Source organism: Leucopleurus acutus (assembly GCF_964270905.1).
Source record: "Leucopleurus acutus genome assembly, chromosome: 6".
NCBI lineage: Eukaryota > Metazoa > Chordata > Mammalia > Artiodactyla > Delphinidae > Leucopleurus > Leucopleurus acutus.
In genome coordinates this window covers 40,216,236-40,237,617 of record NC_139149.1, presented here as the reverse complement: position 1 = coordinate 40,237,617, position 21,382 = coordinate 40,216,236, and the positions used below count along the sequence as shown (strand labels likewise).

At 38.9% G+C, this 21,382-nt stretch overlaps 1 protein-coding gene across 1 annotated transcript in view; it reads left to right on the top strand.

Annotated features, from left to right (window-relative positions):
• The window catches only part of NEB (nebulin), a 225,892-nt gene that overhangs the window by 137,273 nt on the left and 67,237 nt on the right, over positions 1-21,382 (top strand). Inside the window, exons 85-107 of the mRNA XM_082841069.1 lie at positions 1,105-1,416; positions 2,234-2,437; positions 3,160-3,264; positions 3,857-3,964; positions 4,803-5,114; positions 7,140-7,343; positions 7,696-7,800; positions 11,638-11,742; positions 11,844-12,155; positions 12,857-12,961; positions 13,510-13,608; positions 13,810-13,911; positions 14,038-14,145; positions 15,264-15,575; positions 16,909-17,013; positions 17,139-17,243; positions 17,611-17,718; positions 18,517-18,624; positions 18,726-18,839; positions 19,288-19,485; positions 19,876-19,980; positions 20,681-20,785; positions 20,883-20,987. Of these exons, the coding sequence (XP_082697195.1) occupies positions 1,105-1,416; positions 2,234-2,437; positions 3,160-3,264; positions 3,857-3,964; positions 4,803-5,114; positions 7,140-7,343; positions 7,696-7,800; positions 11,638-11,742; positions 11,844-12,155; positions 12,857-12,961; positions 13,510-13,608; positions 13,810-13,911; positions 14,038-14,145; positions 15,264-15,575; positions 16,909-17,013; positions 17,139-17,243; positions 17,611-17,718; positions 18,517-18,624; positions 18,726-18,839; positions 19,288-19,485; positions 19,876-19,980; positions 20,681-20,785; positions 20,883-20,987 (3,546 nt within the window). The remainder of the gene's footprint in view (positions 1-1,104; positions 1,417-2,233; positions 2,438-3,159; positions 3,265-3,856; positions 3,965-4,802; positions 5,115-7,139; positions 7,344-7,695; positions 7,801-11,637; positions 11,743-11,843; positions 12,156-12,856; positions 12,962-13,509; positions 13,609-13,809; positions 13,912-14,037; positions 14,146-15,263; positions 15,576-16,908; positions 17,014-17,138; positions 17,244-17,610; positions 17,719-18,516; positions 18,625-18,725; positions 18,840-19,287; positions 19,486-19,875; positions 19,981-20,680; positions 20,786-20,882; positions 20,988-21,382) is intronic.

Genomic DNA, 21,382 nt, shown 5'->3' with positions numbered 1-21,382 from the left:
TTATCCCACAAATCTTTACGACATTCTCCATAAATATAAATCACAGATGAAAGTTTTATACAAGACTTAAGACCGAGATCACATTTTATATACAAGATTTCATGCTGGAGGCGTATGTATACTCCTCTGAGAAACCCTTTGAAGTTCATTTAACAGTAGTTTTAAAACGTACCAGCAGTCAAAATAATTATTCTACCAAGGCCCCCCAGCTCCAAATCTTTAAGCTACCTTTGTTCCTTTTCTTCAAATTCTTCTCTAGTTTTTGTCCTATTATCCAGCTGTCTCTTCCTTCTTACTTCTCATTTTTATCTCTAAAAAGGCATAGCCAATCCATAGTATCTGCCTTATTCCCAGCTCTCTCTCTCTCCCTTTTCTCCAAACTTTCCTATGTTATCCAAATATAGGAAAGAAACAGAAATGATCTTACTCTTGTCCTAAGACGGAACAAGTGTGGAATAGGTGGAAACTCTTATCCACAGGCCTTTTGTTGTCATCTGCTGATTCAAACCGACAGCCTTGTCTTCCATTCCTGAAGCATGCTCCTTTCTTGTCTGTCTCCAAAACCACACATATGACTTTTTCCTACCTGAAGTACCTTCAGTACCCTTGGTATTGACCTAATTTCCACTTGCCAGGCAACCTTAGGGACAATGATTATCCCCACTGTGCCTTACTTTTCCCATTTGAAATATGTGATAATACTAATATCCACACCATAGAGATGTTCTGAGGATTAAATGAGGTTATAATTGCCACGATTCAACTATTTTTAACAAAAAAATTCAGCAACTTCATATGAATCAGCCTAATACATTTGAAGCACTCATAATAGTGTCTGACATATAGTGATTGCTAGTAAATGTTAGCTATTATTTTTTTATTACTCTTGTTCACCATACTATTTCCCTCCTGATTTGTTCATGTCCTCTGTGAAACTATCTAAAATAGCCCTAATTTCCTTAAAGAGAACTAAAATATATAATAACTACCAATTTGAGCCAATTTACATTAAGGCTAAAAAAATATTCTGAAACCATTTAATGAAAAGTCCTCTTCATACATTATGTCCATATGTCTTTTTATCTTATTTTTTTACAACTTTAGTACAAATACAAAGAAGGTTACCGTAAGCAACTGGGCCACCACGTGGGTTTCCGCAGCCTACAAGATGACCCCAAATTGGTATGGTCTATACATGCTGCCAAGATCCAGAGTGACAGAGAATACAAGAAAGCTTATGAGAAGTCTAAAGGAATCTACAATACACCGTTGGACATGATGTCCATTGTTCAGGCCAAGAAATGCCAGGTCCTGGTTAGCGACGTTGATTATCGCAATTATCTGCACCAGTGGACGTGTCTGCCAGACCAGAATGATGTGATCCAGGCAAAGAAAGCCTACGAACTGCAGAGCGATGTGCGTATCCTGTCTCCAGGCTCTTGGGGAGATGTGTGTCTATGTGTTTAATCACAGAATATTCCTTAAGGATGTAATTTAAACAGTAATCTTAATAGAATCTAACATATTCTGTATTTTTCTGCAGAGTTTTTCTGAATATTTTCTATCTTATAGAGGATTCCTTCTTATAAGACCTTATTCATCAGATGAAAATCACTCTCTTATTCTATGTAACTAAGTAGAAAATTTCAATCCCAGTTGTCCTGATCCATTATATTTGCATGATCAGGTATCTAAATGTCAGAAACAGATGTAAGCATAAAAAAATGTTGGATTTCAAGTTTATCTGGCACACATAGGAAAAATGTGTGTGTATATATATATATTTAAATAATATGTTTAGAGAGAGAGAAAGAGGAGAGGTGTACATAGATATAAGTATGTATTTTGTTTTTCATTATACATGCTTCTAAGAAACTTTTTCTCCCAAATTCCTACAGAAGTTATCCCCAGTGGCACATAAAAGGCAGATTTCAAGTAGTGAGCACAGAAGCTCAACCTTGCATAAAAACAAAATTATGTGCCATTGCGGTCTGTCATTCCACAAGTGCTAGTTGTTAGCCCTGCTCCAGTTCCTGTAGGATACTCTGAACTTCTCCCAGAGATGTGTGCCAGAGATGTAACGCTCAAATATTAACATCTAATGTTGATCCTTGAGTTTCGTGGGACTGGCCACCCAGCTGGTTTAAGTAGAGGTTGTGTGTGGTTTGCTGGCATCCGTGCTCTAGTAGGCAAATTGACTCTTCTGTACTCTGTGGTCCTCTCCTTCTTGTAGAACGTGTACAAGTCAGACCTGGAATGGCTGAAGGGTATTGGATGGTTGCCAGAGGGTTCCGTGGAAGCGATGAGAGTAAAGAATGCCCAGAATCTCCTGAATGAAAGGTTGTATCGCACAAGGCCTGAGGCCCTCAAATTCACCAGCATTGTTGATACCCCTGAAGTTATTCTGGCAAAGATCAATGCTGTACAGATCAGTGAGGTAAGTCAATTGATGCTATGTTCAGACACATTGAAGAACTCTCAATAAAAATTATAATTGTGAACTTTAAACTGCTAACACCAGGATTAGAATCTTGAACATTCACGTATCCAGATAGAATTTCATATAGCCCATCAATTAACGGCATCAACATTTCATTTGTTTAGATAATTCTTTGGTCAATATAAGTGTGGTTGGCATCTTCATGTTCCATATTCTCTGAAGTACACCTTGAACACATTTTGTAGACCTTGCCTGTAATACAGGTCCACCAGTTAATACAATGATCACAAAACCACCACCTTTTTACTGCTATTCAACGGTGAAATAAGTTGAAAGGTCCAGGGACAGCCCCAATATTAGACATTTGACAGTTATTTAGGCCAAGAAAGCCAGGACTTGATTTGCAATGTGGATTATCATAATCACCTGCAATGAGAGCTTACCTGCCAGATAATTGCATGTGAATAAACAGAAGAGGATCTATTTACTATCATGTTTCTGACTCATTTTACATTTATATTATAGCACACATGAATGTATTCTTCTTGCTGAAGTCACTTTTGGCACCTTCTAAATAAAAACACAGATGAAAAAAAAATGTGATCTCCATTTACATCTGAACACATCCAAAGAAAACCTTTAATTGTACCTGTAATTTTATTCATGTGGTAATTGGCTTATTTACTCATCACCGATCCTTTGTTTTTCATTTTTACCAGCCACTGTATCGTGACGCCTGGGACAAAGAGAAGGCAAATGTGAATGTACCGGCTGACACTCCATTGATGCTGCAGTCCAAGATGAACACCATGCACATCAGCAACGTAAGGCCCTGCATATCCACTTGCTTCACACAGTGTTCTCTGCCTCACCAAACCTCTCATCAAAATGCTCCAGAGAGCATTTAGCAGAAGGCATTTCCCTAATATTCCTTTTACTTCTAGTCTTTAATGATAAGTGTCGTTTGTGTGTGCTCGCACACCTACGTATGTGTTTATAATATAGAGATGTGTGTCCTTATCTTTGTTGGAAGGAAAAATGCGATGGTTTATGCCAAACACACGACATCAAAACATATATATGCATGTATAGTAATACTTAGTTCCCTTTTTAGTGGCCTATCATTGATTTTTCCCTTTAAAAGCCAAACAATATGTATAATTTTTCTCATTTTCATGTGATTTACTATCTTTTAAATTCCCTTCTTTAAAAAAAAGTTACTGGAAAAGAACTTTACTACATGTCATTAAAAATGTACTGGAGCTTAAGTTCAGTATGAAACCAGTCTATTTTATAAATCTTAAGGGGAGATTAATTTTTCATCGTAACTGTTAATATATTCTTGAACACATCGGTAATGCTGATTCAGTAACTTCCTCTTCATATTGACTGTGGCACTGCAATCTCCGTTTGCAGAAACAGTATCAGCAAGCTTGGGAAGATGTCAAGGTAACGGGTTATGACCTGAGAGCAGATGCCATCGGGATCCAGCATGCCAAGGCTTCCAGAGATATTGCCAGTGATGTGAGAGCTCCTCCTTGCCCAGCGTTAACAAACACTAATTCATAGACACTCAGAGAGTTAATACTGTACTAATCTTTAACTTAATTCCCCAGGAATTATATCTAATAGAATGAAGGGCATTGTTACTAGTGTCGTGCTTTAAAATCCCCAATTCAAGAACAACTTTGACAACAATTTGATGACCCACTTAACTTCTCTGCTTGGTTCTGCTCTCCGTATGTTTAAGCACAGATTTTTATTTTCTTTTCAATATCTTCTCAATATCAGTTAATGCATGAACACTTACAGAGATCCAGTGGGTACAAAGAACTCTACTGTTTGTTGAAGTGCAGCATACATAGGTGGTTCCTGTGATAATTTTATGCAGTACATGGACAAGCATTTTTAAAATAGTTACGTTGGTTTTGATGTGTGCTAGAAAAATACTGATTTTTTTCCCATTTAAATAGGAGTATAAATTTTAAAATAAAAATATTAAATAAGTTTAAACTTTAAAATATATTTATTTAGACAAAGAATCAAGTTGACAAAGTAAAGTATGAAGTACAGGTGGTGCTTTGTGGCAAAACATGTGAGAATGGCAAACAGTGACTGAAGTCTGGGAAACAGTGGGCAACGCTATATTGGAATCCAGACGCACCATTGTTGCCTTTGAGGTGTTCACAATGTTTTCATGCTTACAGAAGACAAACCAATGTATCAAGAAGTATAAAACTTATAGTATGAATTCAAAGAAAAGCAGTGCCCCAAAAAAGGGAGATGGAGTTATTTGAGTAGGCTGTCTAGAAAAAGTGAGTTTGGAGAAACAATTCTTCTTTCTTCTGTTCACATCCACCAGTATCTATACAAAACTGCTTACGAGAAACAGAAGGGTCATTACATTGGGTGTCGCAATGCCAAGGAAGACCCTAAACTGGTCTGGGCAGCAAATGTGTTGAAGATGCAGAATGACAGGCTGTACAAAAAGGCCTACAATGACCACAAGGCTAAGATCACCATCCCGGCAGACATGGTGTCCATCAATGCTGCCAAAGAAGGCCAGGCGTTAGCAAGCGATGTGGACTATCGCCACTACCTACACCAGTGGTCTTGCTTTCCTGACCAGAATGATGTGATCCAAGCCAGGAAAGCCTATGACCTGCAGAGTGATGTAAGTTGTTGCTTGTGGTGCCTGAGGGGTGAGCTATTGCCCAGGAAGACAGCCTTCCACAGCTTTGCCCGGTCACTCCTGCCAGTGCTGAGGAAAATGCAATTCTCCCTGCCTGAGCACTTACTTCCCTTTAGTACTTTACCAAGTTTATTAATCACAAGCCTTAATGCTGGGCTTATTCAGAGGGTTTTCATCTTCATTGCTACTGGTGCTACCAGAATTGTTCTATAGATTTGTGAATGTGTGCACTGTTTGTAGTTTATTAAACATAGGCATCTTCATGGTTCTTCAATGGAATGATAGGGGCTGTCTTCCTTGAAATTAATTTGAAAGGTTAGCAGCATGCTTCAAACTCACTAGGTTCCCTGAACTTGGTATTCTTCACAACACTGTTTTATTAATTTACCTAAAGTATTTTTAGATTTACTTATCTTTTTGCCGATTTAATCTTTTGAAAATGATGAATTCCATCAGGATGTTTGTTTCTTGTACAGAATTAGTACCTTCTTTTAATTATCTGAACATGGTTGCCTTAAGCTTCAGGAGATGTTTTCTCATAATGAATGAGTTTGTTATAGAAAAGTATATCCATCATTTGAAATGAATTGCCAACTGGTGGATTTAGTACCATCTCTAGATAAATTCAGTCTCTTCATTATCCTGAACCACGTTAGTATGTTAAGGAATGCATATCAATGAAGTTCTTAACGAATGAGGAAGGGAAGCTTCCAAACCTGTATGTAATCCTCTTCAAGAATCCCTTCTCCCAAACTTTGGGTACCCACAATGCTTTACACACTAAAACATATAACATTCTTCATTAAGGTAGAAATTTCCCTACATTTTCACTCCTCTTACTCTTTATTTTAGTTTGATATTTGTATCCTATTAAACAGTTATTAAAATACCATTTCTGAAGAACACAGTGGGTTATTTTATGAAATTAATAGTTGGTGTTTCACACAGAGCAATTATATCTGGTTAACCACTTAACATATACCTGACAAAACAGGTTTAGACAGCCAAGAAAATGCAAATTCCAATTCAAAGAGAAGTGCTATCTTGGAAAAAGAAAACTCAGTTGAGATCAAAATTGTGGAAGTAAGGATTACATTCTTAATTGTCCCTTTAAAAGTAATTATTAAACACACCATGTGCCAGGTCTTGTGCTAAGCCCTAACGGTACAATGGGGAATAAAGAAGAACAAGACAAACTTCCTGACTTTAGGGAGTTCACACTGATAAAAAGGAACAGATGTTAACTAGAGAATATCCATAAAAATGGGATGGCTGAGGAAGAATGATCATGGCACTATGGTGGGGAAAGCTTCTCTGGGAAAGCACTGATTTAGGAGTAAGAAGGGAGAGCATGAGTTTGTTCCATGAGGAGGACACAGGGTGCATTCCTGCAGAATGACCAATGTATGCAAAAGAGGTGGTATGCAAACCACAAACTGAAAGGCCAGTGTGGTCAGAACACATGGGTAAAAGGGAAGCACGTATAAAATGAGGCTGGAAGAAGAGGTAGGGACTGATGCTAGACCATCATCACCTTCTAATCTATGTTAAGATTTTGATCTTTATCCTGAGACCAGTGAGAAACCATAGGTTGGGGGTATGTTGTGACATCAAATCTGAATGGTGAATTTTGTAAAGATCATTCTGGCTGTTGTGTGGAGAACTTGCTGGAGAGCCTATTATTATTGCTTTAAAAGTCCACCTTGGCTAGTGTGATGATTACCAAAATATTCAAAAATCTTCCACACATCCCCTAAGCAAAGCACTCCTTCTGCATCCTTCTGCTTTCTAGACTATGCATAGGCACCCCAACACAGAGCCCCTGCCACGGAAAACAAAGTAGGACAAAACACTGCTATGCATATGAGGAATTATTTTTGTCAGGCCCATGCTCGGCTTTATCATTGTTTGTAGAAGAGAAAATGCAACATGAAAAACTGCTTCCTTACTTTACCACGATTTTAAAAAAAACAACCCTGCCTCTCCTAACTTTGTTTTCTTTCCCAGGCCATCTATAAGGCTGACTTGGAGTGGCTGCGTGGCATCGGCTGGGTGCCCGAAGGGTCTCCCGAAGTACTGAGAGTGAAAAATGCCCAGCATATCCTACAAGACAGTGTCTATCGGACACCTGTGGTGAAACTCAAGTACACAAGTATCGTTGACACACCTGAAGTTGTTCTTGCTAAATCAAATGCTGAAAATATTAGTATTGTAAGTCACATTTTTCTTCTATATTAAAATTAAGTTCATGTTATAGAAAATGATAATTAACCTGGTAATCCATTTGTAAGATAATAATATTGATGATAGCAAAGATTTTAATAAGTAATATTGACACGGTTGTTTTGTTATTGCTTACTAATTTTAAACCAAAACTCAAAGTATGAATAAAAGGTATTAATACAGATTTCATATCAAATTTGAGTAACTTATGTGAAAAGATTCTGGAAACTTTTACCTTCGTATGAAAAGATTTTGGATCAGAAAAATCGAAAGTTGTGCACTACAACTAGCAAAATGACAAATTGTGAAGTAATTTTGTTATCATTGGTTCTTTCCATAGCCAAAGTACAGAGAAGCTTGGGATGTGGATAAAACTTCAATCCACATAATGCCAGATACTCCAGAAATTAATCTCGCTAGAGCCAACACTCTTAATATGAGCAATGTAAGTACTGCAACAGACTCCCTTTTTGTTTGGAAAGTCACCCAATTGGTATGAAGATATCACTAGGGAACTCTTCATAGCCAGGGAAGAGAAGATTGAGTGGGCAAGGAGGCCCTTGACCAGGAGTGAGGAGAGGGGCAGACCCCTGGCTCTCAGTCACTGGGCAAGGCCAGTTATGGTGAAGCAATGTCAACATGACAGAAGAGAGAAGGGAACAAGGACAAGAAAGATAATGAAAGAGGAATGAAGAGACACACAAAGAAGAAAGGGGAATTAACAACAGATTTCAGAAGAGCACAAAATAATTATGAGATTTCTTTTCACAACTTTATACAAATTAATTTTAAAACCCAGATCTATAGGGGATTTTTAAGGAAGTTATAAATTGAGCCCAGAAAAAGAATAAAAACATATTGCAAGAAATTAATAGGTTATTAAAGACTCTCCTTCCTCCTCTCTGATATCAGGGTCACCTAGAATGATTTCATAGGGGAATTCTTTCCAAACCTCAAAAAATAAACAAACTGACAGAGAGCCTAATGAAACAAGGAAAGCCATCACCATTATCAAAACTTGTCAAAGATAGTTCCACAAATGAAAACTGTAGACCATTAATAATGGGGAAAATCTTAAATGAAATATTAACAAATCAAATTCAGTAACACATGAATATGATATGATACAAACAACTAGGGTTCATTCAGGAATGCCAAGAGTGTTCTGTATTCAGAAACCTAATAATGTGATAAAAGAGAAAAATCATATGCTCATTGTATTAGATTTAAAAAGACATGTGGCGGGGAGGGGGAAGGGTAAGCTGGGACCAAGTGAGAGAGTGACATGGACTAATGTACACTACCAAATGTAAAATAGATAGCTAATGGGAAGCAGCTGCATAGCGCAGGGAGATCAGCTCGGTGCTTTGTGACCCACCTAGAGGGGTGGGAGGGAGACGCAAGAGGGAGGGGATATGGGGATATATGTATACATATAGCTGATTCACTTTGTTATACAACAGAAACTAACACACCATTGTAGAGCAGTTATACTCCAATAAAGATGTTTAAAAAAAAAAATAAGACGTGTGGGACTTCCCTGGTGGCACGTGGTTAAGAATCTGCCTGCCAATGCAGGGGACACGGGTTCAAGCCCTGGTCCGGGAAGATCCCACATGCCGCGGAGCAGTTATGCCCGTGTGCCACAACTACTGAGCCTGCACTCTAGAGCCCGTGAGCCACAACTACTGAGGCCAGCGCGCCTAGAGCCCATGCTCCGCAGCAAGAGAAGCCACTGCAATGAGAAGCCCACACACCACAACCAAGAGTAGCCTCTGCTTGCCACAACTAGAGAAAGACCCCATGCAGGAACAAAGACCCAACGCAGCCATAAATAAATAAATACTGATGAATTAAAAGAAATTTTTTTAAAAGACGTGTGAGCAAATCCAATATCCATTCTTATTTTTTAAAATAAAATCTTAGCAAAATAAGAATAAATGAATATTTTCTTGTCATAACTAAGAATAAATCTCATATCAAAGGCCAGCCACATCCTCAAGTAAGTAAGCTTCTCAGTCAAGTCAGGATACCCATAACATTACCATTTATTAATATTTGCTGGAAGTAGCTAAGTGATAAGCTTCTTATTCACAGCAAAATAATTACATACGAATAAGTATAAGAGATAAATATTGGAAAGAACAAGGCAAAATTATCATTATTTGCAGAATAAATCATTACATGCCCAGGGAAAGGAAGAGTATCAACTAAAAAGTCTATTAGATAAAAAGAGAATTCGCTTACATGGCTAGCTTCACAGTTTAAGAAAGTTCAAGAAATCTACCACCTTCATAGATCACAGAGATTTTTCTGTGTGTAGAACAAGTATGACCTTAGAAGAAGGATACTACCTTAATGCAGTCCACCATGGCTTGGAACTTGGCATCTTTCAAAAAATAATAAATCTTTGTGAGAGAAGGAGCCTTCCAAGCAAAGATTACTCACCATATGCCAAACTGCACCACCAACTCTCTTGTAATGAGCCTCTTGGGAGCTAATTTTTTCCAAGGGCTGGGAAGAAAACAAAATTTTGAGGCATTGCTACATTCTTTTTTGGACCAGAATCAGTATATGGTGCAGTGTACTCTTACTGCCAAGTGACTGGATGAAGAAACAGCCAGCTCGTCACTGCAGTGTAGTCTCCTCACCCTCTTCCTTCTGAACCATAGGTATCTTTGGCAGGGGAATTCTGAAAGTCTCATGGGCTCTCTTTTACATGATAAATTTCTCACCTGGAAATACCAGAACCCTACCATTAATATCATGATAAAAGCAAGACTAGTAATTGAAACTATGCCAAAAGTAAAGTTGTTAAATTTAGGTATTTAGATACCAATGAGAATGACTTTTGTTTTGGAAGAAATCAAACATCCTATTTGAATGTTAACCAAAATATACACTTTCTTCATACATGATGTTGCCAGTAGTATAATCTCGATAAAATCCACTATTTTAAATTATTTCCGTCATTTAGAAAGTACAACTTTTGCAGAATATTTGTATATCCTTTTATGGGTAACCAAGCAAATCCATGTTAAATTAACTCATTTAATCTTCACACTAATCACACGGGTAAGACTGTTATTTTGTTTTTATCATATGGGAAAGCTGAGACTTAAAAATATTAAGGAATTTGCCCACATTCTCAAAGTTAGTAGGTGAAGAAGTTAGGTCTCAAGCCCAATTTTTTTTGTAGTTCAAATAAAAAATATATTTGACCACATAAACAAAAAAAATACATAAGAAAAAATATTGTAACAGTATATGTAATAAAACAAAATAAATTTTAAAAGTTTAAATAACATAATTACAAATTTGCATGAAATATTCTCTAGTGTAATACATTTAAATGTGGAGAACACTTTTTTCTTTTGTACAAAAAAACAAGTCAAATGTTAAAATTGGACCACCTGAAATTCATACAAAAACTTGAATGAAAATTCATATAAAACTTGTCCATTACAAGGACAAAATTTATCTAAGCACTCGTTTTTCAAATATGAAAAGGCCATGAAACTGTCAATGATTGAAATTCACTTCTCCTTTCTGCACTGTTCAAGCTCCCATAGTGATAGGTATGATTTCTGATTTATACCTTTAAATTACTCTTATTTCTGAGTCTTTCTGACATCGTCAGTACAGAAGGTATCCACTTAAATGTGAATATATTTTTAGAAGGCTATCTGTAAATCAGTCACTACTTTAACTGACTTCTGTTTACAAACAAAACAGTGCTGCACTTAGAAAATAGCCGTTACATCCAATGGTGCTTCAGAAAGAAAATCTAACATTCCCAAACAATATGCATCATCAATCGTATTAGAAGATCTAAGAAACCATACAGAGAGGAAAAAAACTCAAATGTAAAATGTTTATAATTCTGAAGATTAAAAATTGAATTAATTAAAGAGAATTATTAAACTAGAGAAATTCAATACTAACCTGCCAATGTCTGAACTGAAACATATCCCAGTGCTACTAATACACCAATACAAGAAGCAGATAAACCCTCTTACATAAACCATGAACAACTACATCAAAGCTATAATTCAAAAAAAAAGAAAAGAAAGAACTCTTGTCCAGCCCAGATCTTTGGATTCCAGATATGATTTTGTTCTCCAGCACATTGGTACAGAATGATTCTTTCACCTATTCTCTTTTTTTAAACTGGTTCTGGGACTTCAAAAACTGCACCCCTCTGATATTAATTCTACTTGAACCCTTGGAGTCATTAGTAAGTTTGAATCTGGAACGATACCTTATTTTTCCTCCTCTTCAGAAAATTTACCGCGAAGGTTGGGATGAGATGAAGATGAGCTGTGATGTACGGCTGGACGCCATCCCCATCCAGGCCGCCAAGGCCTCCAGGGAGATCGCCAGTGATGTGAGTGTGGCCTTGTTTAACTCCTCAGTTTTTCAAACAAATGCCCTACGTGGATTGAGAGTTCATGCTGTGATCCATCTGCTTTGTTTTTCTGTCTCCAGTATAAATACAAGCTTGACCATGAGAAGCAGAAGGGACACTACGTGGGTACCCTCACAGCCAGGGATGACAACAAGATCCGCTGGGCCCTCATAGCTGGCAAGATTCAGAATGAAAGAGAGTACCGGCAGCACTGGGCCAAATGGAAGTCTAAGTTCCAGAGCCCTCCGGATATGCTTTCCATCACACACTCTAAACATTGCCAGGCTCTGGTCAGCGACATTGATTATCGCAATTACCTGCACCAATGGATGTGTGTGCCTGACCAGCAGGACGTGATTCAGGCCAGGAAAGCCTACGATCTGCAAAGCGATGTGAGTGGGCTGCATTTTAGCCTGAGCTCTTACATCATTTTCCCATGACTCCCAGAAAGTTTATGTCATTAAATCCTTGCATCATCACTTCACATCTTTATATAGCAAAGAATTTGGTTTTGGTTAGACCTTATAGTATGGTATCAAAATCGCCAGAGCCATGAAGGATGTGGACTTTGTATCAAGAAATAAGTGGTGGTGTGAACATAGTTCTTAACTGTTTCCGGTTAAAGACAGCTACTCTGAAAATATTATTTTAATAGAATTTAAGTAGCAACAGAGGTTTAAACTGTAACTAAAATATCAGCAGTCCATGGTCAGGATGTAGTCACAGATATGCTATTTTAGTTGACACGGTATTTTTAAATTTTGAATTAAGTTGCCCAGGCTTTGAAATCAGGGAATTTTGTGTACAAATCTAGGGGTTCCCGTTTTTATTGAAAAAAAATCAGAGGATGCAGCTCCAGACATGCATTAGCCCTTGCAGCAATAACCTGGAGCTGAATTGAGGCTAACCCCCTTTAAATAGCAAATGTGTCCCCAGCTGGTTTGTCATACCACCTGGCCTCATAGTTAATTTGCTTATGTTACTTGTCTGGCTGCTTGAGTATGTCATTCTTAAAATGCGTTTCTCCATCAGACCAATGGATAGAATAAATATGACCAGGGTCACTGACTTCTTCCTGGTCTTATTTTCACAGGCTATTTACAAGGCTGACTTGGAATGGTTACGTGGGATCGGCTGGATGCCAGATGATTCTGTTTCTGTCAATCATGCCAAGCACGCTGCAGACATCTTCAGTGAGGTATTCCAGGATCTTATCCTGCCATTCAGCACATTTCCTAAGAGACTGAACAAAAAATATACGAGCCAAAATGCAGTCATTCCCTATCAGCAGTTTTAACAATTTCAATTGCTGTCATTTAAGCCAGATGTACATTTTTCCAAAATAATCCTGTACTGTCCCTTTCACATTATGGAATCACATCCATCTACACTCAACAATGCTTAGAATTGTACAAATAGAAAACTTCTTTTGTCAGCAATAGCAATACACTTGAGAGAAGTTTGTCCAGTTGAAAAAAAAATGCACTGAGTTCACATAATGATACATTACATGGCTTTGGGAGCTAACCAGATCTGCTACTTTAAAATCTGTGGAAGGTGTAAGAAGGCAACCCATTTGTTAAAAAATAAAATGCTAAGAAGAAAGCCAAATTGCCAGGAAGATGCCATTGACATACAGCATTCTATGCCTCTAGTAGAGAAAGGGTCCTTAAATGCAGCATATCTTTATCAGCTCACACAGGACCAGAGACTACAGCTATCTAAAAGATATTTTCTTTCCCATAGAGAAAATATCGCACAAAAATAGAAACTCTCAACTTTACTCCCGTGGATGACAGAGTTGATTACGTGACAGCAAAACAAAGTGGTGAAATCCTAAATGATGTAAGTACATGACTGTCATTCTAAAATTGCTCTGTTGGGAAGACATCATTTCCAAAGCTTTTCCACTTACTTACACTCAGCGTGCAGTCATTTTCTGAGATACAGATGGTAAACGTTGAGAAGAATGATGCTAGCATTTGCTTGGACAACATTATGTTTTCTTAATATCAAAGAACTTACCAACTTTCTTCTCATTTCTAGATTAAATACCGAAAAAATTGGAATGACACCAAATCAAAGTACACCCTCACAGAAACCCCTCAGCTGCACGCTGCCCAGGAGGCAGCCCGAATACTAGACCAGGTATGGATTTTACCTGGATGCCTGGCACTTTGTATGGGGACAGAGGACCATAACATAACAACAGGAGACTTATCCCTCCATTCTGACTCCTTGGTTTACCCTTTGTCATGGCTCTCTGTCTTTTAGTATCTCTACAAGGAAAGCTGGGAGAAACAAAAAGCCACCAGTTACATTTTGCCTCCAGATGCTGTGCCGTTTGTTCATGCCCATCACTCTGGTGACGTTCAGAGCGAGGTAATTTATTCTGATATGAGTGCTTTGCAAAGGCTGGACCTTCCCTGTGCAGGAACCCATTTATGCTAAGGCATGTAGCGTAATGGCGAGTTCCTTGTTGGCTGGCAGGCCTGGCCAGGCTTGGGGATGATCAGGGTACCTGCTCCCTTCTGGTCCTTTTCCCATGGGCTTTTGGCATTCTTCATCTTTTTTTTCTTGGCTTCTTTAAAAACTATCATTTGAAGTCTTTGTTTTTTCTTCTATTCCCTGCTTCCCTAAAATCTCTAAGCTTTCAAATACAATATTGCCAGAATTAGAAAATAAGTGTATATTTTTCTATTTTTAAATTGATATTTCTTCATATCTATCTATTTATTTCAATGCTTCTGTTTTGTTTTTTAGCAAAATGGTAAAAATAGGTTTTATTTAAAAACTATAGCAAAAGGGGAAAAGCAACCTCATTACAGAACTGGGCTCAAGTCCAAATACAGAAAGGACAGTTGAAGATTTATAGCCAAGGAACAGTGAGGGGTCCAGTGGACGGAAAGTTACTAAAAGGAGATATCAAGGATAGGGGGATTCCTGCTAAACTCTGCTAAAATTTAACAGAATTTTTGCTAAAACTGGGCTATGCAGCCCCAGCAAAGATAGAGACCAAAGTGGAGTCCTCATCAAGAAGAGGGCCCAGGGGAGCCTGACTAAAGTTTGATCAATGAGACAGCCTGTCAGTACTTACGTGGTTCTCCTTAAATAATTACATCTACTGAGCGAAATAATGATTATTTTATTTCTATTATTTTATACAAAAGATTTATGTATAATCTTGCAATTATTCCATGCAATCTTGTTGCTCTTTCCCTTTTACTTTTTTTTAAAAAATATCTTTATTGGAGTATAACTGCTTTACAATGTTGTGTTAGTTTCTGCAGTACAACAAAGTGAATCAGCTATATGTATACACATATCCCCACATCCCCTTCCTCTTGAGCCTCCCTCCCACCCTATTTCAATGTTTTTTGATATTTATTCTTGGGGGAGTAACACAACAAGCTGGGGGACTGAGTTTGCTGATGTTTCAAGCCCCCTTTGCCTTGTGTGCTTGTCAAAGCTGATGGGATCTCTGTTCCTCTTCCCACCAGCTGAAATACAAAGCTGACCATGTCAAGCAGAAAGGTCATTATGTTGGTGTCCCGACGATGAGAGATGATCCTAAACTGGTTTGGTTCGAGCACGCAGGCCAGATTCAGAATGACAGACTATACAAAGAGCACTATCATAAAACAAAGGCCAGAATCAATATACCTCCTGATATGGTGTCGGTGTTGGTGGCCAAGGAGGGGCAGGCCCTTGTCAGTGATACTGATTACCGCAATTACCTGCACCAATGGACGTGTCACCCTGACCAAAATGATGTTATTCAGGCAAGGAAGGCCTACGACCTACAAAGCGATGTAAGTGATTTTTGTTTCTTAATTATCTAGCAACGTATGGTCTACTCTGAGAATCATAAGCAGCATTCTAGAACCACCAGTCTATGACACTTGGGACCATAAATACTTAGTTTGCTCTCAGAAGGTAATTAAGACTGGATATGAAGTAGAGAAAGGTTGGGAGCAGTGACGGACAGCTTTGTCTACTGACTGCATTTCTGAATAATTTTCAAAGTCAATTTTTTAAAAATCTGGTTTTGTACCACCTCTGCCATCAACAGCTCCTCACATTTGTGTGGAAAATTATCAACTGATTTATAATAATAATTGGCTGGGGTGGGAGCTGAGATGGAGTTGGGATTTTGACTATATTAGATGATAGTATAGTCAGGGACCTGGGAATGCCTCCTTCTTGCTTTGCTGAGCGTCTCCTTCCTCATGGCATTTATGAAGGAGTTGCTTACCAAGGGATCAAAGCAAAGAGGACACAATGTACTGATGAACTGCATGAGGCCCAGAATCCCTTATGCAGAGTTTAAAGCTGGGATGGAGAATATATCTCAGGCCACCTCCCACTGAAGGCTGAATCAAGATCTCTACCTGCCACCAGCAGTCTTTAGGGAACAGAAACACAATGCATCGATGTGATGCTCAGGTGCGCCGGGGAGCTAACCCTACCTGGGTCTTCTCATAATTACCAAAACAGAAACAGGATGTCAAAGACTGCCTGCAGCACAGGTGGTGAACTTGAACATCCCACCTCCCTGGTTGCTGCAGGAGGATGACCACTGTGGAACTTTAATCAGATTAGCAACTCCTCTTCATTTGGTGTGGGGTGGCCTGAGAGAATTCAGGAAGTGAGGGAGAAGGGTAGAGATGGGCTGGAGGGATGCTTCCCCCAACCCTACAGTACATGAGCATTTACTCCTTTACTTAGTCTAAATGCCCCCTTAGTCTAAATGTATTTCTATGTAACTATAACTTCCTTGGTAAAACCTTCTCTTATGCTCACAGATGAAAACAATGGTCCCTTACCCTCAACTTCCACAGCATCTGCATGGTCTTCCTCTCATAGCCCTTAACCACTTTGCACTTTATAAGTAACTTTTCTTTACACTTAGAGACCTTCCTTATACTTATACCTCAAATAACCTTCCATAGTTCTTCATTTATAGTAACAGGCTCAAGAAATGTTGCTCAGGTGTACGGATGAAATCATGATTGAATCAATGAGACAACAGCCACTAGAGAGAAAACCCTAAAAAGCTTCTGAAAACATTGTTTCTAACCTGCTGCTTGTCATCCTGTGCCTGAGTCATTTATACCTGCATCATGTCTCCCTTCCTGCTCTCAGAATGTCTACAAAGCTGACCTGGAGTGGCTCCGAGGCATTGGTTGGATCCCCCTGGATTCTGTAGACCATGTGAGGGTTACCAAGAACCAGGAAATGGTGACTCAGGTAAGCAAAGCCTGTTCTTCTTACATAAGGCCTGGCCTCCTTACCTGCCATGTGGGGATATGTACCTATCCCCATGTGGGGGGGCAGGGGGGACACCTGTCTTAATCGTCTCTATTTCTTTGCAGATAAACTATAAGAAAGATGCTCTTGCCAACTATCCTAACTTTACAAGCGTGGTGGATCCTCCAGAGATTGTTCTGGCCAAGATTAACTCAGTCAATCAAAGTGATGTAAGTTTGCTTTGTGTATAATGAGATACACAAACTGGAGACTTAGTTGTCTGTAGTTGAACAGGCTTGCATAACTCCAGATAACTGCATGTGAGACGATAGGGAGTAAATTATAAGAAAATCTTTGGCGGAGAATGTCTTAAAAGTCACTAGTAGGTGGTATACTGTACCCACTTTTAGATAATATCTAAATTATTATCCAAAACTTTCCATTATATTAGTTATAAATTATATATCATATAATGAAATTTAACCAGTTGGTTAATCTCTAAATGTAGACTAATTATTATCTTGCTAGGTAGATCTTGTGAAACTTTAAATACACATTTAGAATAATCAAAGGTTTTGTTTTGTTTTCTCCCCTCAGGTAAAATATAAAGAAACATTTAATAAATTAATAAAGGGCAAGTATACCTTTTCTCCAGATACACCATATATCACCCATTCCAAAGACATGGGAAAACTCTACAGTACCGTAAGTTCCATTTTATGTGATATACAACTCAGTTCCGAATTTTAAGCTCTTGTCAGTATTCACATTCTTGGCTGATTTTGTGAGCAACTGAACTTATAAGGAGATCTATTGTTTTTGTTGTATTTAGTCTTGTTTATTAGAAGTAGCATATTATTCAGGGCAAATAGTGTTTATCCAGCTGGTGTTGTTTGAGCCCCTGTGATGTGCCAGGCCCTATGAGAGGCACTGAGGAGCTAAAGATCAATGAGACAAACCCTCCAGGAGCCCCTGTAAGTGAGGGAGACATTCAAATAAAGAGAGAGACAATAACCTAACAAGAGCTACGTCACTTCCGGGTGCACGTAGGACCAAGCAACTACCAACAGAGAGAAGAGAGGAAAGGCTGGTCCCTCTTTAGCAATCATGTACATATATCTCCAGCCAACAAGTGGAGGACTTGCCCTCCAAATTTTAATTCAGCTAATCTAAAGGTGATGTGTGTGTAGCGTATATGTGTATATGCCGAATGGGAAGCCATCTTTGGTGATTCTCTCTCTGTGTGCAAATTTGTTTTCACTTTTATTAGAACTGTAAATACAGTTAAACTGTTATAAAATGCCTCAGGGTCTGTAGATTTAATTTGCAACAAGCCCAAAGACTCTGCCCTGTTCTTAGGTACGCACACTAACAGCTGTTAATGAAGATTTAAGCCTTGCCTTTAATCATGAGTATTTTACCTTGATTTTACTATTTTCTTTCGAGTGGCACCTGAAAGAAGTTGAATGCAAACTTTTGTTGATACACCTTTCTTTGTCCTAGATACTGTATAAAGGAGCATGGGAGGGAACCAAGGCCTACGGCTATACCTTGGACGAACGCTATGTTCCCATTGTTGGAGCCAAGCATGCTGACTTTGTGAACAGTGAGGTCAGTAGGACTTTTTCCTTTCACAAGTTTGAGAGTCTTTCCAGCCACAAAGGGCTGGTTAGAAAGTCCCAGTGATTTTCAGTGTTGCACCTATTTCACAGCTTAAATACAAAGAGACCTATGAGAAGCTGAAGGGTCACTACCTGGCTGGAAAAGAAATCAGTGAGTTCCCCAACGTGATTCACTGTCTGGATTTCCAAAAGATGAGGAGTGCGGTAAGCAAAGTTCACTGTAACAGAGGATCTGCACACTTAAGTGTAATACTAGTCTGCCTATTTATAATCTGTTCTTTGGTTCAAGATTAGCTGGGGGGGTGGGATGGTGAGGAATGAGCCAGTCTTGAGACTGTCCCCCGCCCCTGCCAGTTAGCCCTGTGCACCTCTGATGGCTGTGTGTTTTCACCCTTTCCCTCCTGCCTCCTCCAAACACAGTGAGGGCTCTGTATTTGGAAAAAGGAGAAAACAAAGTCACTCTTTACCCTGTGTTATAAAAGGATGGGAAATTTTTAAAGAAGAAGAGTATATCAAAGTGTCATTTTTTAACCTTAGTCTATTCTAAAGGTATTGATCTATGTTGAAAATAAGACTATAAAAGAGATTGATCAGAATAATTTACATTTAATTCCTTTCTTATTTTTGTCTTTAAAAACATATTATTCTTTAGTTGAACTACAGAAGACATTATGAGGACACCAAAGCAAATATTCATATCCCCAATGATATGATGAATCATGTGCTGGCTAAAAGGTGCCAGCACATCCTCAGTGACCTGGAGTACCGACACTACTTCCACCAGTGGACATCTCTTCCAGAAGAACCCAATGTTATTCGGGCCCAAAACGCGCAGGAGATGTTGAGTGATGTATGATGTCCTTTCTGCGGGTTGACTAAGTTACAGGCTTCACCCAGCCCTGCCTGGGGCCCCATGTTCTAATTGTCCCTGTATTCCTAAACCCTGCTGCTTTTCAATACAAAGTGGCACGAGTAACCTTTTTTGGTGTAAGGATCCCCTTGGAGCAATGAGGCACCTATGTTAAATATTTTATCTGTTCAACACTAGACTAAAACTTAGCTGTTGCTCTCTTCCTAAACTTCTTTAGGCCAGGGCATTAAAGACCTTCCAGGTGTTGAGAAGCCCACCCTATGACTGCTAAGTACTAAGCACAGCCAAGGGCTGATAGGAAATTATCCAATGCTCGATTGTAAATTCAGTTAGTACCTGTCACCTTTCACAGTTTCTTCTTTCTTGCAGAACGTGTATAAAAGTGACTTGAATTGGCTGAAAGGCATTGGATGCTACGTTTGGGATACACCCCAGATCCTCCATGCCAAGAAATCATATGACCTCCAGAGTCAGGTGAGCCATCTTCTTAGAGGGACTAGCTCACTGTGGATTGATGGGCTCCATGGTGCTCTCAGTGGAGTGATAGCAAGGCTGTCCCTGTGCCCCAGGGAAAGCAGCTGTGACAGTGCATGATCTAAGGGAACCAAAGGCCCCTGCCCAATAAAACCTCTCTGGTGGCCTGTTCTGGTGCTGGCTTTCCTCAGTTTGAGTCTCTCCTGTGATTTAAGGCTATAGACATTTACAGCAGAAGGTTATCTGGGAGGTGTTTCAGAGTGAACTACTCTCAAGCATCTACACCTTAGTTGATCAGGTTAACTGGCAGGGAGTAGAATGCACATGCATACTTTGACCATAAATAGTTAAATCTTGAAGTAAAAAGTAGACATTTGGGAAATTTCCCAGCAGAAATTCAGCTTGGATAGGGCAGACTAATGGAATGTTGAAATTGAGGGGCTGCTGTCAGGGATGGAGTATAGGCATGGAAAAACAACACAAGGAAGAAGGGACGTGGCAAAGATCTAGACTCCACTCTTGGTCAAGAGAAACTGTTAGTTTTGACAGCCGTGCAAAGTCTCAAACTGTACAACGTATCCTCTGTTAGGATTAAAGCAGAAACCCAGAAATAAAGGTACCTTTAAGTAGGCACAAACTGCTAAAGCTGATGGAAGACCTGCATTTTACCATTTTCAGTGACTTTTCTTTTTCTTCACAGATACAATACATGGCAGCAGGTAAAGAAAATCTAAAAAATTATAACCTGGTCACAGATACACCGCTTTACGTGACTGCTCTTCAAAGCGGCATTAATGCCAGTGAGGTGTGTCTTCCTTGTACTTCTCTCCCAGGACAAGCTGTTATTGTCTTTACACATTGTCAAACAATAGAAAAGAATAACCCATCCTTTTTGTCTGTAGGTGAAATATAAAGCAAATTATCATCAGATTAAAGACAAATACACGACAGTTCTAGAAACGGTGGATTATGACAGAACCAAGAATCTGAAGGATCTGTATAGCAGTGTGAGTTTTCTTTCTTTTCTCTGTATTTGAGTTACCTTTTTCACCTTTATAGACAATAAGAGGTGAAAAGGGACAGACAACCTTACCCCCAAAGGTCTTTCCAATCTTTTTCCCGGACCTTTAAATTCCTACTTTATCTTGTAAGTCCTCAGAGTTACAAGTAAATCAGCCCCAATTTGAATATTGTTCTATTTCATGCAATTGACACAAATTCACCAACTCCTTCCTTATTGCAGACAGGTACTGTTGAAGCTCTTCTTTGTTGACCCTAGACTTGTTTTTCTGTGGCTTCTCCCTTGGCCAGTGACTTACAGACCAACAGAGGCACACTTTTTTTCCTGCCTCTGAATTGGTTACATTTTTTTTTTTTTTTTTTTTTTGTGGTACGCAGGCCT